This window comes from Phalacrocorax aristotelis, chromosome 7, assembly GCF_949628215.1.
Source record: "Phalacrocorax aristotelis chromosome 7, bGulAri2.1, whole genome shotgun sequence".
Taxonomy (NCBI): Eukaryota; Metazoa; Chordata; class Aves; order Suliformes; family Phalacrocoracidae; genus Phalacrocorax; species Phalacrocorax aristotelis.
Window position 1 is genome coordinate 55,142,163 of NC_134282.1, and position 20,483 is coordinate 55,162,645.

The 20,483-nt window shown below is 61.4% G+C and overlaps 1 protein-coding gene across 4 annotated transcripts in view; it reads right to left on the reverse strand.

Annotated features, from left to right (window-relative positions):
- The window catches only part of RASGRF1 (Ras protein specific guanine nucleotide releasing factor 1), a 42,452-nt gene extending 28,589 nt beyond the window's left edge, over positions 1-13,863 (reverse strand). For all 4 annotated transcript variants that reach the window (XM_075100877.1, XM_075100876.1, XM_075100875.1 and 1 more), the window contains exons 1-2: positions 13,372-13,863; positions 130-236 (exon numbers count right to left, since the gene is read on the reverse strand). In XM_075100877.1, the coding sequence (XP_074956978.1) occupies positions 130-236; positions 13,372-13,647 (383 nt within the window). In that variant the 5' untranslated portion in view covers positions 13,648-13,863. The remainder of the gene's footprint in view (positions 1-129; positions 237-13,371) is intronic.
- Positions 13,864-20,483: the final 6,620 nt, after the last annotated feature.

Here is a 20,483-nt window from a genome sequence, read left to right on the forward strand (position 1 = left end):
AAAAGCGCTCTGCTCTGCCTGCCCGGCTCAATGGCTCCCTGCCCGCAGCTCTGCCCGCAGCCACCCTCGGGCACGGCTTCGCCTCCGACACCCCCCGTCCCCAGGTCTGCGCTGAGCGGAGGGCGATACCTGGCGTGAGCTATGGCTGCCACCCACTCGTCGCAGTCCTTGGCATCCTCGGTCCTCAGCTCCAGGGTCTTCTGGTTCTCATGGTTGAAATTAACAGTAAAGTAATGCTGTGGGAGCAAGCACAGGGTGAGGTTACCGCTCGCTCGCACAGGGCCATTAGAAAAGTACTTTACGATCCACCACAGGTTGCTTAATTTAGAAAAAAAAATACATTTTTGAAACACCAGGATCACGGCCGAGACGTGCTGCCCTCAGCGCTTGGGGAAAAGCCGCTCCTTGCCAGCGAGGCAGCGCAGCCGTGCCGCGGGTGAGGACGGGGCTGAGAGATGCTCCCCAAGGGGAAATCCCGCTGGGCAAACGCTGGGCTCCAGATAAACCTAAACCCACCGAGGTCCGGGAGGCTGCAGGCCTGAGCCTGCAGCAATCGCCCTGGGGACAACCCTCACGGGGGAAGGGGGCGGATGAGCAAGGGCGTTTAGCCGGACCGGGCACGGGCTGCCTGCACCCCTGCCGGCACGGGCAGCGAGCACCCTCGGGCACCAAAACACAGCCCCGCTGCTGCCTGGGGCTTGACGCTGAGCAGGGCCCCGGTCCCACGTGCTCGCGCCGGGAGGCTTTAATGGGCAACGGTGTGATAGGACTCAGCGCAGGACTATATTTAGCCTCCCTTGACATTTACAGTATTTGTGCTAATTGTGTGCGGTGGCAGCCCGCGTCGGCTGGGGTTTGTGCTGCTCCTGTGCTTTCCTGCAGTCTCCTAGGAAACAGGTACCACGCTGCAATGCCGGATACTGCCCGGAATAACTAGGCTAAAACGAAACCCTCTAGAAGAAGCTCATCCCGACATTATCCGCTCCTCCAGTAGATTTAACGAGGGATCTGAATTAACAGGTATCTTGGCAAAAAGAGACCCCAAACCCAACCTGCAGCAGCCACTTGCTCCCTGCCGCGAACCCCCTGCGCCCCAGGACGGCGGGCAGCAGCCGACTGCGACCGCAGACCCTGGCGCACCCTGAAAACGCAGACGGCACCGCACCGCAGGCAGGAGCTGGCGTGGGGACCTGCCCGACACGGCGCCGCGGGCAGGGATGGGCATGGAGTGCCACACCCGGGCAAGGCTGGCGCCCACCCAGGGCAGCCCAGTGCCAGCACCACCCCTGTGCTCAGTGCCAGGGTGCTGCTCACCTCCCCAGAACAGGGCTACGTCTGCACCCCCACCCCCAGCTCTCCCCTGTCCTCCCCGTCCCTGGGCGCCTTCACCTTCATCCCCTTCCCACCCCTAATCAGGCCCAGGGGTGTTAAGGAGAAGAACCTCCGGAGGGATGCTTTCAGTGAAACCGGGAAATAGGGAAGCTGAGGCACAGCCGGTCGCTGTTCCCGGGTGATGCTGGTGCAGGCAGCACGGACGGACAGACACCCAGCTCCCCCAGCCAGCACCATGCCCACTAGGGCTCCTGTCTTGCTGGGTGACAGCCTGAAAAAAACCCTCTGAGCTTCCTGAGCCCGTCCTGGTCCTGCAGAGGAGGAGAAGTGGGAGCCCAGGGACCCCGCGCTGCCCTGGGGCCATGCCAGAGCCCTCCTTCAGAAACAGCTCTTTCATCTTCGGGGGGGAACTGGTTGTTCCTGCGACCCTGTGAAGACGCCTCTCTTTTACTTCTGCCCAGGATCCTTTAGGTGCAATAACTTTTTATTGCTGATCCTGCAGACAAGTTTTCTCCTTCTCCGTGGTAAAACAAGCCATCGTCCGTCTCCCACCCCTTCCCCAACGCACCGTGGCCAGGCTGGCAAGAGCTCCGGGCAGCCGGGCTGGCAGCTCGCCTCTGTCTGCGGGACACGTCTGGAACTGCAGCAGCTCCACAGCCCTTCACTTCTCTTCCCCTTTCCTTCTCCTTCCCACCCCCAAAAGGCTTTTATTGGCAACAAGACATCTCTGATAGAAAATTCACCAGAAATTTTTGGTCTATGAAACTGTGTGGGTAGTTACGCCTCTCTGTGCCCACATCTCCTACATCCTTTCCCTTGCAAACAGCATTAAAAAGAGCTCGTCAGATTGGCAAGTCTGGAAATCCTCCCCCTTAAACACCGACTCGGGAACATCACCAGCCGTGCCAGGGCGCTGCCAAGCACTCGCTCCCCAGCCCCAGTGTCCCGGCCGTGGGGACGCGAGGGGGTGCGAAAGCCCTTTCTCAGCCCCGGTTCCCCCCGTGAGCGCCCAGTGCCGTGGGGAGAAACGGCCCCAACACCGCGGCACGCGCGTCCACCGCCCCACGCTCCGCCGACGCCAACAGCCGGAGCTCGGCTGAGTCCCCGTGGGACCAGAAACACGGGGAGACACCTCTGTGGCTCCCCCAAACCGGTCCCTGCGGGAGGGGATGGGATGGCGAGCCCCGGGCTGCCCTTCCCGGGCGCTGTGGGTCCCCTGGGGGAAGCGGGGCACCATGCAGCACCCATGTGTGCTCCCGGGGCGAGAGCACCCGCTCAGAGCCCTGCGCCCACAGGCAGGACCAGGCATCACGCCGGGGTAGAGCGCCCGCATCTTACCCAGGGCCCTCTGCAACAGCAGCATCTCGCACAGCTTCAGGGCTTGTCGGATTTTGAAATAAGGGGTGTCAGAGCCCGCGGCAGGGACCCCAGGCAGGCGCCCACCCTGCCTCTCCCCCCTGCTTCGCCCACAAGGCACCTCCCCGACACACCAGCACCAAAAGCGTTTTGTCAGGCGGCTTCTGGCTCGTCTAATTTAAGCCCAGAAACTCCTGAAGGATTTGCAAATAGCAATTTCAACGCTGTCAGCAGCGGAGCTGGGCGACGTGGGGCCGAAGGCTTCCCACCGCGGCCGGGGGCAGCCCCGGCAGCCGCTGCAGGGCTGTGGCCGGGACGGTTCGGTCCCGACCGCTGCTCCACGTAGAGTTAAAAGCTGGTTCCTGCGAGCACACGCGCCGCAGCTCCCCGTGTCACTCTGATTTATCCCCATACAATACCCAGGAAGTGCAGTGCGCTTGAAAGGAGGAAGTTATTTTATATTTGAATAATAAAACTCCCACCACCTTTTATCTCTGCCTAAATTATGATCCTTCTCTGTTATCGCAGCGACACATCAAACTTGACAGCCCGGGCGCGTTTCCAGCAGCACTCCCTGTGCTGGGGGCCGAGGCTGGGTGGCAGGACGGCCCTGGCCAGGCAGCGGGACAGACTCACAGACAGGACCAGCCGCCCACCAGCACCAGGCAGGGAGCAGGGAGCCACAGGATCGGCCCCTGCCTCCAGCATCACCCCATGCCCAGCTTCCCCAGGGCAGTTAGAGCCGCTGGGCCACCCCTGCCTCGAAAGACCCGCAGCTTGAGTTTGCTGCTTCTCACACCCATCTTTTGCTCATTTGAAGACCCCATTAATTCACAGGTACTGACACCCCTTCCTCAAACCACCTCTCGCTTTGCCTCCTGACACACTAAGCAGATGTAATTCCTTAAGTCCCTCATTATGGGGCATTTTCCAGCCTCCCCCATTTCCGCGGCGCCTTCTGAGCACCTGCTGCGGGATGGCAGCCCCTGGCACAGTGGGATGCGCGGCCCCCAGCCCCCAGCACCGTGGGATGCGTGGCCCCAGGCCCCCAGCACAGCAGGATGTGCAGCCCCTGGCCCCCAGCACAGTGCGATGCACGGACCACGGACCCCAGCACAGTGCGATGCGCAGCCCCCCGGCCCCCGGCACAGTGGGGGCTTTATTTCAGGAAACCCCAGGGGGACGCAGCAGTTCTGCCTGAAAGAATGATGTGGGAACGTTTCAGGTCCTGCCTGCTGCAGGGAAGGGTGGGTGCTGAATACCATGAGGGGTGGGGGGGGCAGCAACCAAAGCCCCTGATGGGCAGAGACCCCCTGGCTTGATGAGACACAGCCTGTGATGCCAGAGACCCCCGGAGCCTCTCCTCTCTCCCACCCTAACTCAAGCTTATGGCAAACCAAGCACTCGGCACCCCATCACCCCGCAGGGCTCGGGGGCTGCTCCAGCCCCAGAGCTTTTCACCGGGGAAGACACAGCCCATCCCCAGCAGCCGGCAGGAGCCCAGTCCTGCAGACCCCAAACCACCACAGCTCACAGGGTGATGGCTGCAAGCATTTTTCAGCAGAGGCAAACAACATCTTTTGCTTCAGCCTCAGAAACTCCAACATTTCACAGTAATTCGGCTGGCGGCAGCCACCGGCATGGAGGATTTCAGCTCCGGCAGGCAGTTTGGCAAAGTCCCTTGCCTGGACACCGAGTGCTGTCATGAGAGGTGTTGGGCACCTGCAGCTGAGAGATGCCGGCAGGAGAGGGCCAGGCAATGCCTGCACAGGCAGGGGCTGCTCCCCCAGGGACCCCAGACCCCTGCCAGCAGCTCAAAGACCATGTCCAGGGGTTCTTCCTGGGGTGCCCTGGCCAGCGTGGGCCTGGGGCTCTGCTCAAGGGTGACCCAGCTGGGAGGGGCCCAGCCCAGCACCCACCGCGGTGCAGGGCCCCTGAGCCCACTCCTGAAACTCCGCTCCCTCTGTCGCTTTTTTTGCAAAAAATTCCCCGCGCCAACTTGGCTATTTTTACTGAGAGGAGCGTACAATTGCAAAGTGCAGCTCGGGAGTTATTTCTGCTTCCAGAACCTCAACAAACGGCTTTGAATTAATGAAGGAGACTACCCGAGTGATTAATGTGCAGGGACTCTCTCCCCAGAAGTACCCTCCTGCGCATCTGGTGTCCCTGGGCTGGCACGGTTAGCACAGCGATGGCTCTGCCCTCCTGCCTTGCCCAGTGCTGGAAAAGCAGAACCTCCTACGTGTGCACCCCCAGATGTGGGTCCGGGCCGCCCTGGGACATGGGTGCCTGTGCACAGCAAGACATGGGTCACTGGTGACCCCAAGATGCGGGTCCCTGCACACCCAAAGACACGCTTTGCCTGCTCCCATGCCTGTGTCTGACGCCCGTTCCCACCCGCCGTGGCTGGGACACTCGGGCTCCTCCATCCTCCACATCTTCCATAAAAGCCAACGAGATGATTCGAGAGAGCACATTTGCCGTTGTGCTTTGAGGGTGCCCCTGCTGGGGTCTTGCTGGGACACAGATCCCTGTGTCCCACGGCCATGACAAGGTGCCACGCGGTGTTTCTGCAGGGCTCCACGTCTGCAGGGAGCTGGGCTGCACTACAACCCCCCGTGCCCCCGCTGCGCCCAACCTCCCCAACGCCGTCCCGCTCTGCCCACGCAGACCCGAGCGGTGCCCGGCATCGGCTCGGGGTCCGGCAGAGCTACGGTCTGCCACACCGGGACGTTGCTCCCGCCTCCCCTACCACAGCCACCAGCACACCAAGAGCTCCCGCACCCCGGGACACTGGGAGCAAAGGGCTGGTGCCACAGGACCCTTGGGCAGGCACCGGCACCGCAGCACCGGGGACGAAATAGCAAATTTTCTGGTTTGTTGGAGTAAAGCCAGAGAAGGGCAAGGCAGAGCCAGGCCCTCCATAAGCAAACCCGCCGCTGTTGGTCCAGCTAACCTCCTGAAGGGTTTTACTTTGCTTCTTGCCTTCTGTTAAGCAGACACACAAATAAATTCAAATAAGCTTTAAAATGATGCATTATTTCCAAAATAGAAAATCAACGTATTCCAGAATTTTTTTAAATTTGGAGCAGGATGTTTTCCAGCCTGAACAACTCGCCCGACCACTCTGGATGTCGCTGGGCACAGACAGCGCCAGGCTCTGCTGAAGGGGCCGGCGCGAGAGCGGGGGGACCAAGACAGAAACACCCCCGGCAACACCCCTGGCGCAGAAGCGGTGGCCCTCACCCTTTCCCACACAAAGCAGCTCTGTTGTGCCGTCACAGGGGCTGTTCCGCGCCGCGACAGATGCCCCCCGCTGCCCCTCTGCGGTGCGGACGCGTCCCCTCCATCCACCCATGGCAGATAGGTACGCGGCCGCCTGTTCAGGAAGCTGATGGTTATTGCAGCTGACATAAAGGGCACGGAGGAGAATTCTCCTGCTCTGGATGGATGAGTCTAAAAATCCACAGCCAGCAATGGCAGCTTTTAACTTCCCTGACCTACATAGCCTGTGCTCTGGGAAGACAGGACCTGGGACTGAGAGGAGATGGGGTGGCCGGGCAGCTCATTTGCTTGCTGGCAATAAGAAAAGAATCCCAGAAGCAGCAATTCAGGACAGACCATAAGGATGCTCACATGCAGGCACCAGAGCTGAGCATCAGCCGAGCTGGGCAGGCTTCACCCACAAGCGGGGCGCAGGCAGGCGACCCTCTGCAGCGGGAGGCATCACCCCATGTGAATCCCACCCTAAGACTCGTGCAGAAGTATTTGTAAAAAGAAAATAAAGGTCAGTTTTTCCCTCTCTGGCGCATTATCCAGCGATGCTGGCAGACGGGCACGGAGGCACCGGCGATGCCTGCGCGGTACATGCACCGCGAGCAGCCCCGCCGCTCGCAGCCTGGAAGCACAGCCTTGGCATCCCTCTATACAGTAATTAATGAAGAGACCACCGTTACACCAACGTCCTAACCCTGGGTATATCGGACATGCGTACCTCGGCCAGACTGTACATATGACTATCGCCATTGCTGTAATGAGTCTGCGCCTCCGTATTTGCAAGAAACCTGCAAATTGTGTATGTGCGGCTGAGAAAATGTAGCTGAGGCTGCTGAGACTGGGCTGGGGGAAGGTTTCTTTTCTCTCTCCTCCTGCTTCTTTAACAGATTCCATTAATCTGTTGGATGAGAATGTGCAAATGAAGGGGATGGACGGGCCTCACATTTAAAACACAAAAAACCAGCAGGATAATTTCCTAATTTATAAGTAGTTCAGGTTTAGGTTCACAAATTGTGATTTATATTTTTTAAAAAATCAGATTGCACGTAAATACATTTGGGTTTACGTGCTGCTGGTATGAGCTACCGCTGCATTCACTCACGCAGAAAGCCCAGATAAAAGTACAGAAGTTTAGGAAAAGACTTTTAATTTAAAGCTTATAAAAATCCAACAGGACAACAGGCCAGGGGTCATGGCAAAGACCAACATGAGCAAATCAAGGTGAATTAAGCTGGTGGGAAGAGCCAAACAGCTTAAGCCAAGAGATCTCTCAATCAGAAGTGTTCCATCCATTAAAAAAAATATATATTGAAAATTGTCCTTTTAAACTTTTTAATACCTTTTTTTTTTTTTTTCTCAGATTCTTTCGTTTTTCAGGTGAAAAAGCTCTCGGCCTTTTTGCTTTATCAGAAACCAACCTCTACCGACCCCCGGTCTTTGGCAGCCAAAATATTCCAACACCTATTCTCCTACTTCAGCTCCGAGTTTGGATGCACAAACCCACAAAGCATCCAACAACCGACAGCTTCTCCGACAGGACCCCCGCTGCCCCCGAGGAGGCTGCAGCTCGGGCGCCCGGCCGCGGACGTTGGAGGCTGGAGCTCAAGTCCCTGAGACATCGATGCTGAGCTTAACTCCGGATCTGGAAAACCTCGGGACGGTGTTCGACGCCTGCGCTGGGGCTCGGGACAGGCGAGTATTTACTGCGGAGCACGCGATACCCCACCGTAGCTGGACGCCGTCCCCAGCCTCGGGGCTGTGCAGGGACAGGCGCTTCGCACTCGTGACGACGTGCAAAAGGCACTGATTACGGTGGATCTCAGCCTTTCAGAAAATCATTTGTAACAATTAAAAAACCCACAGCCCTGACCACCGCTGGTGGAGGAGCAGGGTTAACATCCACACGTCGCTTGGTTCGCGAGCCCTGCAAACACCGGTTTGCCCAGCGCGGAGCGGCCCGGCTGCGGCCGGACCTTGGCGACGGCGACGAGCGCCGCGGCTCCCGCCGGCGCCCTGCCCAGCACCCCCCGCCAGCCCACGGCGTGTGAACTGCCGGCGGAGCAATTCGTTCCATGACCTTAGCTCCTTTGGTCACAGAACGTCTGTAAGAAGGCCATGTTGTCCCAAAACGGCCTTGTTTGGATTTGTATGACAAATTTGGGGAATAGTTTTTCATCCTATGACAAAGCCAGTTCCCGCAGAGGCAAGGTGTCCTGCGCTCAGACTCAGCTGTAATCGCTTCGTCGCGATCAGTCACACAGATCACACTACATTATCCTGTCCTTTGAATAAGCACCATGTGAATAATCAGGAAGACGGCAATCAGGCAGCAGCACGCCCAGACTCACACCCCGAAGGAAAACCAGACTTTTCTAGAAGATGAGGAGCGCGTTACCCTCCTGTGCAAAGCGTGCTCTGCACAGGCTCGGCTGCGGCTGGATGCATGGCTATCGCAGGATTCCCGCGCGGCCCGGGGACCCCTCGCCGTCTCCAGGCAGCCCCGTCGTACCATCCGGCACCTGCTGGTTTTGCTTCGCTGCCTTCGCGCTGGGCCCCGGTGGGCGGGCAGCCGCTCCGCACCCTGCGCGGAGCATCCTCGCCCCACCGCCCGCACCCCCGGAGGGGAGCGGAGGGTGCCCAGGCTGCGGGCAGCCCCGCTGGCCCCAGCAAGAAGCGGCTCTGCAGGCGGGACCTGTCCCCTCCTGCCACCGGGACCGGAGCGGCACCCTGCTCTGAGCCCTCCCTGCCCGCCCCAGCGCGGGGCCGTGGCCAAAGCTGCTCATGTGGCCTCTGCTGCTGCTCCCGCTCACGGCCCGTGGGCTGGGTTACCCAGGCCAGCTGAGCACTTAACCCAGGAGGGGAACCCGTCGTCTGCAGCTCCCCTGGCCATTGCTGGAAAGGGGCAGGGGGGCACACGCTGCTCACCATTGCCACGGGGCTGGGACAGCAGCACCCACCTGCATCTTGTGCTGGAGGAGCTCTGGGCAAATGCCCGGCTGCTCCTGAAGGGCCACCACCCCCCTCTTCATCAGAGGGACCGGCAGCGGGCGCTGGCCCAGTCCCACCCACAGAGCTGCATCCCCGGCCCACCCACAGCAGCCCTTCCGAGGGTACCGGGATCTCTGCCCAGGTGAAGCCCCATGCAGGGACAGGCACAGCTGGATCCCATGGCCCACGCTGCTGCACCCTCAGGGAGCTGCCCGAGCTCTCCTGCCACCAGGGACGGCTCCATCAGCACGGGCTGGGCTCGGCTTTTGGGGAGAAGGCACGTCCCACCCAGGGAGCTGGAGCTGCTGGGCTGGCAGCGGCTGCTGCAGGTACCTCCCTCCCGATGCCCCGCGAAGGCAGGCGTCCCCGAGGCACCCGAGCATCCCCCAGCTCCGCTCCCCTCCAGCTCTTCCAGTGTCCCAGGGACGGGTGCCACCAGACTGCGCTTTGTCTCTGCTTGGCACCTGCTACTCTTTGTGCTGCGGGTGCTGAGAAGAGACGTGGCTTCCTCATGCCCTCCTTAGCTGTGCAGGGAAGCGAGCGGGGCCGGAGCTGGACACACTCCAGGGAGATGGAAGACAAACTCCTTGCCTGACGTGCCGGTGGGAACCATTTCCACAAGCCATCTCCCATCCCGCTGGCAGAGCACAGCCACGCACGCCCACCCGCTGACCGCTCGTCCTCAGCTTTGCACCATGGTATGAAATTTTTCCTGGAGTCTCCCCTGCCCCCCGATAGCACGGACAGTAAACGTCACACCCATCCCTGGCAAACGCTTCAGAGATGGGGAAGAAAATCTCCAGCTACAGGCTGTGTGTTCACAAGAGCAGACCAGGCTTTGTGGGAAAAAAAGACTCATAGCTCCAGAGAGCTTCTGAGTTTCAAGTCAAGGGTTTTGCACAGTGCTGCCACTTGACTCAGCATCACGTTGGCTCTTGTCTGAGGTACGGAGGGCTGCTGGTTAAGAAAAAATTCACGGCATCAGGGTACGGGTCTGCAAATCCGACTCAAGGCTGGATCCACGGAGCAAACCCAGCCGGGATTCCCGCGGCCCGACTCTCGTGCCCTCACCCCACGCTGGGGCCTTCCCGGTCCCGAGCACACGGCTGCGAGGTCGGGGACAGATCAGCTCCGGACCTCTGCGCCGGGGTCTCACTTTGGCTGCGCCCCAGCACTTGCAGCCGCAGCTGGGGCACCTGCGTCCTGCCCGCCCTCCCCTGCAACGCAGCACGGACCGGGGGGGGTCTCTCACGGCCCCTTCCACCAAGAGGCAGGAGACGTGACCGCGTGGAAGCGCTTCCCAGCATCCTCACCCTCAGGGGACTGGGGACAGCAGGTCCCGGGGGGCGGCGTGGCCCAGATGCCACAGCAGAATAAAAGGGAGGGTCCCCCCGCCCCAGCACCGCCAGGCGGGCGCCCATCGCGCCCCGACACCGCCGCTCCCAGCAGCCCAAACGCCAGCCTCCCGGACCCAGCTGACCCTTCTTCTGGGCCACAGCCTGAAGCCCACCCAACAATAAAGTACCTTCCAAATCAAACTGGTTTGAAAAAAAATTCATTTCTGGAAAAATGTAATAAACATAGAAAAGAAAGTTTCCAGAGGCGTCCAAATCCCCTCTTTGGTGTTTCAGGTTTTCAAATAACTTTGCTCCTTTATTCCCATGTGCCCTGTATGCTAAAGACACTGCGTTCCCCGCAAAAAAAAAAATGCCCCACCAAAGCGAAATACATGAACTTTAAAAAAAGGGGGTTTTGAAAGACACGCCTTTTAAAATTTCTCCTTTGTGGAGAATTTGAAACCTTTCAGGCTTTACTCCAGTGAAGAAGGAGTCTAAACCTGGAACTCCTCTGCTGCAGGGAATACCATCCTCATAGCTCCAGCTGAAACTGCCTGGATAGATAAATACCCTCAGAAACAATTAATGGTGATCACGGGCAATGCTAGAAATTTCCTCGGCACCTTCCTTTCAAAGGAAGACCTGGCGACGCTGAACACAGCTCGGTGCCAGGTGAACTGGAAGAAAATGTTGTATCTGGTTTGCAGAACTCGGACACCTTCCTCTGAGAGACCTGCCGGCTTTGCGTGCCATTTGCTCGCTTTCGGCCTCCTGCACAGGCGATGCTGCAGATCTGCACCATAAATATTCTGCTGCTTATCTCGTCTGGTATGCCATTAATTAGTTTGCAAAGCAGTGGGCATTCAAGTGCTTGAGCGCTTTCATTTAAATTTGTCCTAATGAATTACACAAAATTACAAGCCAGACACTAAACCTTGGTAAATCGGTGCAGATCAGCGGCCTGGTAAATATTTGGTGTGGCAGGATCTCACTGCGCCCTGACAGCAGCCCCTCATTCACACTGAGGATAAATCTTCCAGGTGCATTCTGAAATGGAAAAGGGCTGTAACATCCTCCGCTTAATGTTTACCTGGAGGAAAATCCCTCCTGCACAAACACGAGGAGTCAGAACCTGGCGAGCAAGCTTGATTTAAACCTGGCTAGCAAGCTGGAGGGAAGCCGAACCAGGAACGCGCAACAACATCTATTACGCTGCTACTTAAGGGGACACAGCTGACAAACCAGGACACCAGCGTGACCCCCTTGCAGACACAGACCCCTCCTTGCTGCTACAGCCGGCCGTGCGGTGCACTGGAGGCAGCTCCAATGCAAGAGCCAGGACTGCGAGGAGGCACAGCTGTTGCAAAAAACCTGCATTTTGATCTGAACAGGGAAATATTCCCGTGATCCCTGCCGGGGGTGAAGAGATGTGCCACGGAGCGGTGGTGCTGCACTGCCTCGCTCTTGTGGCAGGGCTTTTTGGAGTGCAAAGTGTGCCATGATTAGCCAGAGGCAATTAAGGGGCTTCCTTCCCTCCAGCTGGCCCCTTGCCTCAGGTGGTGCCCAAGGGGCCGTCCCGCAGTCTGTCGGCTGCGCTCACCACCACCTCCCTGGGAGCCTGCTTAGGCAGAAATTATGCAAGACCTGCAGAGCTGGACCCAAAACGCACGGTGCCTCCTGCAAGCACCCAGCCTGGGCTGCCAGCGCCGGGAAAACCGCCCCTGCTCCTCCTTGCGAGGGGCTTCCCGGTGCCATCTGCGACACGGGCACCCAACTGGGCGTGCGGCTGCACTCCGCGCACAGCGGTCGAGGGGTGAATTCAACCGCAATGGGCTCCCGTCCACGTTCATGAGACTGGAGGTGATTTTGGAAGCTATGGCAGCGATGGGCAGGGATTTGCACCCCCAGGCTGGAAGCCAGTCCTTCCTTCCCCCCCCCCCCGGCACCGACCCCTTCCCTGCCGCTGCTCAGACGCACCCCGAGCTCCGGCAAACGGCACCGGACAAACAAGGCAGAGGTTGCCGGCATTGCATGCAGCGCTGCTCGGTGCCACCCTTGCTCACCTGGAAAAGGCGCAGCCAGGGGGGAGAAACCCACCCCTGGGGCCCGTCGGGGGGTGCCATCCCTGTGGCCAGGTCCCCACGCACTGACGGGGGGGGACCCCGATTCTCCCCGAGCCTCGCAACGCCTGTGCTGTTCCAGTGCGGTTCCACCCGCAGACATTAGCATCTGGCGGGGAGCGCTGCGGCCAAGTGCCAGCCCTGCGTGTGGCATGTGGGGCCCCCCCGCCCCGCGTCTCCCCACCGCCCGGGGAGGGGGTGCGCAGCACTTCCAGCCAGGCCTGTGCCGGGAGCATGAACTGCACGTGCGGGGAGCGGGAACGGGGTGAAACCGAGGCCCTGCGTCCCCCCCCGCACAGGGCATCCTGCACCCATCGCCCACGCTGCCCTCGCCGCGGGGCTGCCTGCGGGTTTGGCCCCTGGCACCCCGCAAACCCCGGGGGTGCCGACGGGGGGCTGCTCCAGCCTGCGAAACACCGAAGGCGAATGGCCGAGCCACAGCGTGGACGGAGCAACCCCACGGGAGCCCCGGGCCCCTCCGCGCCCCTGGGGCCGCTGCCCCAAGCCCCCGGCCGGGGCGAAGCGGGGGCCGGGCCGCGGACACGCGTGGGGCTCCGCTGCGCAAAGCGTGGCCCGCGGCCGCCGGGGGGCGCCCCACGCCGCAGCCCCGCCGCCAATTACCGGCGGCTAATTAGCCGCGATACGAGGGGGGGGCCCGGGCAGAGCCCGACACCCCCATAACGAACTCACCCGCTGCCCCGGCACAGCGACCCCCGGGAGCATCCCCCCTCCCCCGGCACAGGCCAGCCTCATCCCCCGCCCCGGTCACGCGTGGGGCAGGTCCCGGACGCCGGCGGGAGCGCCGGGAAACGGGGCTCCGTGCGCGCGGTGGGGGGCGCGGGGCCGAGACCCCCGCAGGGGCGGCCCCGGGGGCATCATCCCCCCTCCTACAGCGGCCGGAGCCGGGGGGGGGGGGGGGGGGGAGGGGGGGGCGTCGGCCGCGGGCCCCCCGTGGCGCCCACCTGCTTCTCCAGGGAGTCCTTGGCCGAGAGGGAGGGCTTGGGGGAGGGCGCCCGGTCGCAGACGCAGCCCTCGAGCAGGTAGAGCCCCGAGGGCCGGGAGCTGGAGTCGGTCTCGAAGTAGAAGAGCATGTTCTGCAGCAGCGCGAACCACTTGGTGTGCCATTTTGTGTTGTCGGAGCTCCGCTTGCTCAGGTAGCCCTTCCTGGCGCCGTCCTTCTTCGCCAGCAGCCCCAGGTAGGTGACGTGCCCGTCATTGAGCCGCATCCCCTTCTGCATCTTGTTGGGCACCGCCAGCTCCTCACATGGTCCCCGCCGGGCGGCCGGCGGGCGGGTCCCTGGCGAGCAGCCGCAGCCCCCGCGCCCGCATCAGCGGCGCCCGCTGCCCCCGGAGAGCCGGCGGCGGCTCATGCCGCGGCCGAGCCCCGCCGCCCTGCCCGCACCGCGCCGGCCTCCCGCGGCGCCGGCGGCGGCGGCTCTGCCCGGGGAGCGCCGCGTCCCGGAGCCGCGTCTCCCGCAGACGGGCGAGTCATGTGATGCCGGGGCCGCCGGCGGCACCGGGAGCCCGTCAGCGCCGAGCCGCGCCGAGCTAAGCCGCGCCTAAGCTGAGCCGAGCTGAGCCGGGCCGGGCCGGGCCGGGCCGCGCGGGGCTGGCCCTGGCCTGTCTCGGCTGCGGGGGCGGCAGCGCCGTGCACCCCCCGGGGCCGCCCCCCGGGACGCGGGATGCCGGGGGCGCCCGCCCCGTCCGCCGCCGCCAGCACGGCCACGGCTCCACACCGCGCGGGACCCCCGGGCACAGGGAGCCCCGGGACCCCAGGCTGAGAGGCACCCCGGGACACATGGGACCCCTGGGAACCCCAGGCCAAGAGGCACCCCTGAGAACAGGGGACCCCCAGGCTGAGAGGAACCCCTGGGCATATGGGGGCCCCAGGACCCCAGGCTGAGAGGCATATGGGGTCCCCAGGAGCCCAGGCCAAGAGGAACCCCCAGGTGCATGGGACCCCCAGGCCAAGAGGCACCCCTGGGCACATGGGACCTCCAGGCACAGCCAGGGCCCCAGGCCAAGAGGGACCACTGGAGCAGATGGAACCCCAGAACAGACAGGATCCCCAGGCACAGCGGGAACCCTGGGCCAAGAGGGACCCCCAGACCAGATGGGAGCCCTGGGTGAAGCCCCAGGCCAAAAGGGACCCTCAGGCCAGGAAGGACCTTGGAACAAATTTGAGCCCTGGGCAGAGAAGGACAGGGACCCCTGTGTGAAACGGGACCCCCAGGCCAAGTGTGGATCCCCAGTCTGAGATCAACCCTGGGCTGGCACAAGCCCTAGCTTGCCGTGAGTCCCAGACTGAGCAGGACCCCTAGGCCAGGTGGGACCCCCAGCCTGCGCTAGCTCAGCGTGGGGGTGTGCTCAGCTGGGCGCCCACCCCAGGCACCCACTCCAACTTCAGGTGCCAACTCCCCTGCTGTCCTGGGGAAGGCCCCCTCCCTGTCCAGCCCCCCTCCATGACCAGCCCCACGCATGTCGCTGACCACGGGACGTCCCCACTTGCAGCCTTCCCCTTGGCCGTGCAGGTCCCATGCACAGCCTGCGCCTGCCCACCCAGCAGCGCGGAGCCGACCCAGTCCCTGCAACCCCTAACACTGCGGTAGGGTGGTACCTCTGCGTGCAGAGGTGTCAGCACCCCCCGACACCGTCCTCTCCTTTCCCACCCTCCACCTCTCCTTAGGGCACCCTGGTAACTGCACAGCCGCTCCCAGATGTCACACGTGGGAGAGAAGAGGACCTGGTTTCTCCTATTTCTGTTTGTCTCACCCTTCAATCCCTCTCTTCCATCCTGGCCTTGTGTGCTGTGCTGAGCAGAACTGGGAAAACTGGGCGTCAGCAGCAGCTGGAGCCTGGGCAGGGCAGGGAGGGCCCTGGTGCTCCCCGAATCCCCAGGGGGTTCCCCGCAGCTGGGAGCACTGGGTGGGTCAGACACCACGGTGATGGCCACACGCGAGACCTGGGTTGGCTGCGAGGCGGCGCGTGAACCTGCTGCCTGCCCGCCTCGGTGGAGGAGCTGGCCCCAGGCAGGACCGAGCCCCTGCACACAGGGAGGCCATCAGGAAAACCGTGTTAATTAGCTTTGTTTCCACCGAAAATGCTGGCAGATCTCCAAGGAATTCAGTGAGGTCATGGGTTGCCATGGCAACAGGAGGGAACAGGCTGGAATTGGGAAGGGTGCTGGCATTTCCAGGATGGAGCTGCTTGGCCTGGGTGCTTGCTGGGACTGGGATGTGCTCGCATCGCTGCCCTGAGGGACACAGCCCAAGTGCCTGCCGGCTGCCGGATCGGTGCTGGGGGGGCGCAGAGCGGGCCCAGCCAGGCGTGGGAAGCAGGGCCACATGCTGCCCTCAGCACCCCGTGCCCGCCTGCCCCTCTGGCCGGCAGACAGGGTGCTGTCCTCCCGGCCGAATCCGCCTGCTGTTACCCAAATTGCAAGCAGGTACTTGGCTCTAGGAGTTTCCCCACCGGCACGGCTAACTCTCCTTCTCAGCCAGGGCTCTCCCCTTTTACATTTTTCCAGCCTGATCGGTGAGGTCCCACATCCCATTTCACCACCACAGCCTCTGCTTGGGGTGAAAGATGGGTCAAAGCATGCAGCACGTGCTGCCTGTGACTGGCCCACCCTGTCGGCCAAGCGCCGATGCAGAATAACCCCCAGAGAAGAAGCTGAGACACTCTCCATCCCCTCCGCCTCTCTGCGGGTTAGCCAGCACCGAGCAGGCAGCAGCCAGGCAGAGCTGGGCAGCGCCGGCCACGGCTGCGGGGCTGAGCCTTCTCGCAGCTCCTCATCACGGGGAGCGAGCTCTGGGCAGCGCTGCCTGCTCTTGTGGCAGTTGCACAAGGAAAGATCCTCATGGAAACTTGCAAAATCTTGGATCAAATAATAACTTGGAAGCTAGCGCTGACAATAATTCCTATACTGGGCGAAAGTGATGGAAAGGAAAAACATACCCTATGGAAATGCATGGGCAGCAAGCCTGGCAGCAGGGCAGCGTGCGGAGCTGGGTGTCTGTGCCAGCCCTCCCCGGGCCACGAGGGACCAGTACAGCACAGCAGGCAGCTGGTGCTGTGGGGCTGGATCCCCTCCCTGTGTGGGCTGCTCCCAGTCCAGAGATCTGGAGTGCAAAGCAGAGTGGGAGAAGAAAAGCCGTCTCACGCCCTGGGAGCGGCTGAGCCCCCCGGTGGGCCGTGGGGCTGAGCCCAGGGACACAGGGTGCCCACTGCCCATGGGGAGAGGGTCTCCACTGCCTTGCCGGCGCGAGCAGGCTGTCGTGAGGAAGCAGCGCTTACAGGACTGGGGACAAGCGGCATTTGGCTGTGGTGGAGTTGGTTCCAGACGAGGCAGCTGGACTCTGGTCCCCAGATAAGTGTTGGTTTAGCTCAGACTCTCCTTAGATGATACGGAGGGTAATCGAAAAATAGACGACAGCTTGCAAGGCTTGAGCAAATATGGAAACTCTGATTTCTAAAACAAAGGGAGGTTTATTTTTTGCGTGTAATGTTTGCTTCGATCAATTTGAAGGCATTTGCTGTGTGACCTTTCTGGTCTGGGGAAGCAGAGGTGAAGCCTTTGTCACTTCTCCCGAGCACCACCGTGCGGAAGAGCTGGGCCCACCGCTGCTGGCTGCTGTGAGACAGGGAGTTTGTCCAGAGTAAAGATTTCTCAGGGTTTCCAAGTATTTTAATTGCAGTGGTTTCCTCTCTCTTCATTTAAGTGTTTAATAAACATCGAAGCAGTTCCTGCGGGCATCCCGCGCAAAGCCGAGGCTTGAGCAGAGTTGCGCGCAGCAGGAGCAGTCGCTGCAGCAACCCCCGGGGGCGCAGGGACCCCTCGCGAGGGAGAGCTGGGGGGCCGGGAGCGCTGCTCAGGAGCAGCGGGCAGGGCAGGACGGCAGGGGACTGTGGGGGGCACACTGGCACCACGGGAGCTCCAGGAGCGGGACGGTCACCAGCAGAGACTGGCTGCACCCAGCAGCTCTGAAGAAGCTGTGATGGGGGCTGGGGGAGCAGGGTAGAGCACCCACTGAGCCAGCGATAAGGCAGGCAAAGGAGGAGCCGTGTGTAGGGTGGCTTGTTAGGGGCTCGGTGGGTGTCTGCACGCGTAGCCGCAGGCTCAGCCCTGGCCCGCCGGTGCGGTGCGGGACGGGTCTCTGGGCACACCGCCTGCTCGCTCAGCACTGCAGCACTGGGATTTGCCTCTCCCCGCGGCCCACTGCTCTTATCCAGGCAGGTGCAAAGCCTGTTGCTGTGCACCGACTCCTCGTGAAATGCATCCCGTGATTTCCATGCCAAAATAATCAGCTGTGGAAGACACAGCCTTGCTGCTCTCAGCCCATGCTTCAACCCCTTTATACAACCTTTATACAACCTCTTCAACCTGCTTTAGACACCGGCAGCCTCCTCACCCATTCAGTTCCCGTCCACTCTCCTCCCTCTTTCAAGCTGGGATGGAAGAAGCCGTTTGCCGTTCCGTACATCCCGCTGCGGCGGGGTGCCCAGGCCGGGGGCCAGCAAGGACATTTCCCCACCTCTGTGCAAGTGCTCCCCGCGGGGCTGGCTCTCGGCACCCGCCGTGCCCGGCCGGTGGGGGTGAAATGCCCTTGGGAGGAGCCCCGCAGGGCACCACTTGCCAGGGCCAGGGGATTCCCTGCAGCAGCGCCCTGGGAGCACAGCCCTGCTCCTCCGGGGCGTTATGCGGCTCGCGTGACGGTCAGACCTGCTGCCTGTTGCACTCGTGTCGCCTTTCCCCTGGGATTTCTGATGCTCGTGGGCCCTTCGGGCTGCCAAGCGCATCCTGCTGGCTGAGCTGCAGGCTGAGGATGCTGACGCTAAACATGTGCGCAACAAAAAAAAAAAAAAGAAAGAAGGAATAAACGCAGCCTTGCCAGATCCCCACATGCTGCCGGGTAATGTGGGCGCTGGTATTTATCAGCGGCTCCCCCAGCTCCCACTCGGCCTCTCCCGTAAAGGCCGGGCTTGGCTGCCGCCCACGGGAAGCTGCCGGCAGCGGGGAGAGTCAGCAGGCAGCTGGTGAGGCGCAGCCGAGACGCTGCTTGAGGAGCTCCCAGCCTGACAGCACAGAGACCCAAACGGGAGGCTGTACTTCTCACTTGGAGCTGGGAGTAAAACGGTCATTTTTATCCAGTCAGACTCAGAGGCATCGGCCCAGGGCTGAGGCATCGACAGGGCAGGTGCTGGTGTTTGTGTCATTAAAACATGGTTTCCCAGGACACAACATCATTCCAGGCTGCTGACAGCTAAGCACACGCTTACTTTAAATTCTGATACTCATTTCGTGCCCCCTGAGCTCCTCTTCTCTGTCTAGTATGTTTGCAGTGTGCGTCCAAGTGCTACGAGGGATGCAAAGTGTCCTGGACTCTGCCCAAACTGGGCTTTCCAAAAGGAGTCAGCACAAGTTGTAGCCAAAGCCAAGTCCATGGGTTTGGGCTCCTAAATCACACCAGCAAGCTCGAAAGTCCCATCCTTGCTCGAGCAAGTTAAGTCTGTGCTTAAGATTTAGCTGCAGCAGGCGCCCGGCGGGTGCTGTCGCTGCGCTCCACGTGCCGCTCGGGGAGGTTTCAGCTGATCCTGCTTGCCACGACTGCATCCCGGGGCAGGGTGGGCCGAGCGGGGTTGGGAGCAGCTCTGCGGGCGCGAGGGAGGCAGGGAGACAAAACCCACCAGGCCCTAGTGCAAAAGCAAAGTTTTTCTGTTCTTAGCAACAAACTTTGAAGGAGCAGGAGTAGTAACTTCACATTTCCTTCCAAGGCACCCTGGCGCCTTGGTATAGTTGATGGTGTGCCAGATCATCTGTGGGCAGGACAAAGCAACCTGATTTGAAAGGCACCCTCATATATAGCTGCTCTCAAGAGTGGCCTTGATTTTTATCCAATTCCCCAGCAGTGCTCCGATGCTGTCTCCTTTGTGCTCTCAGAAATATTGCTAGGGCAATGGCAGGAGAGAGGGGAGATTTTCAAAGCACAAGTAGATATCTGTTATGTTCACACAAAATGTCAGCGCTACAGCCTGGTAAGCGATGCCCTCTCCGACACCGGCACCAGGAGAGTTGGACTCAGCGCTTTATTGCACAGACAGTTCTCTGCTAATTGGCCCCATCCAGTGCTTCATTTTGGCAGACCAGGTTCCCATCACTACCATCACACATTTAACCTTCCCTGACAGAAGACTCTCTGGGGTGGGGGAGAAAACCTGTCTCCTGGGGACAACCTGCGAGCACAAATCTGCAGCCAGCAGCCCCTGGCACTGCGAGCCGGAGCAGCGCTGCTCTCATCACCCACGCTCTGGCCTCTGCAGCCACTGCCTTCTGCCCAGGGCAGCTCCACTGCATGTCCTGGGGCTGCTCCCCGTCCCGGGTGAGAACCGGCTATGCTGCTGCGTGTCTCCTCCAGACGCTCGGAGCAGGGCTCGGGTGCTGCGGGGCTGCCCTGCACTCCCCGAGCAGGAGGGTGCTGAGAAGCCCAGGGCCGGTGCGGGCCCCCTGCTCTCGGTGCCCCTGCAGACCCACACAAGAGCCTGCTCTGAGGCTGGGAAGCAGAAGCGCAGAGCCCACCACCCAAGTGCATCGGCGCCGGCGAGGCGCTGGCTGCCGGGTGGGCGCCTGCCGCCGCCTGCCGTTGCAGCGGGAAGAGCGGTAGCCGGGTCCCTGCGGCGCAGGATGCCTCTGGGCTCTGGGTGCCGCTGGGCTGGTGGCACGCTGCCACGTGGGGTGCTCCAGGCAGGCTGCCACGGCTTCCCAGCCTCCTTGCGAAGGGGCTGCTGGGGAATACTTGTGAAAACACCAAACCGAAGCTTCGGTGTGCCGCAGCTCCGTGCAGCCGCTCCTCCTCCTCCTCGCGCTCGCGTTTCCCCCCTGCTTTGGCGCCGCGGTTGCTGTGTAACCCACGGTGCTGCCACGTTTGGTGTCTTCTGGTGGTGGCCGCTGACCAGGCTCCAGGGCAGGGCCCTCCTGGCACCACCCGGTGCTGACCTTCAATCCATAAGGTGCCCCTCACCTGGGAATAAACAATAGGATGGACGCGGATTTACCAAGTGATTTACGTGGGAAAAG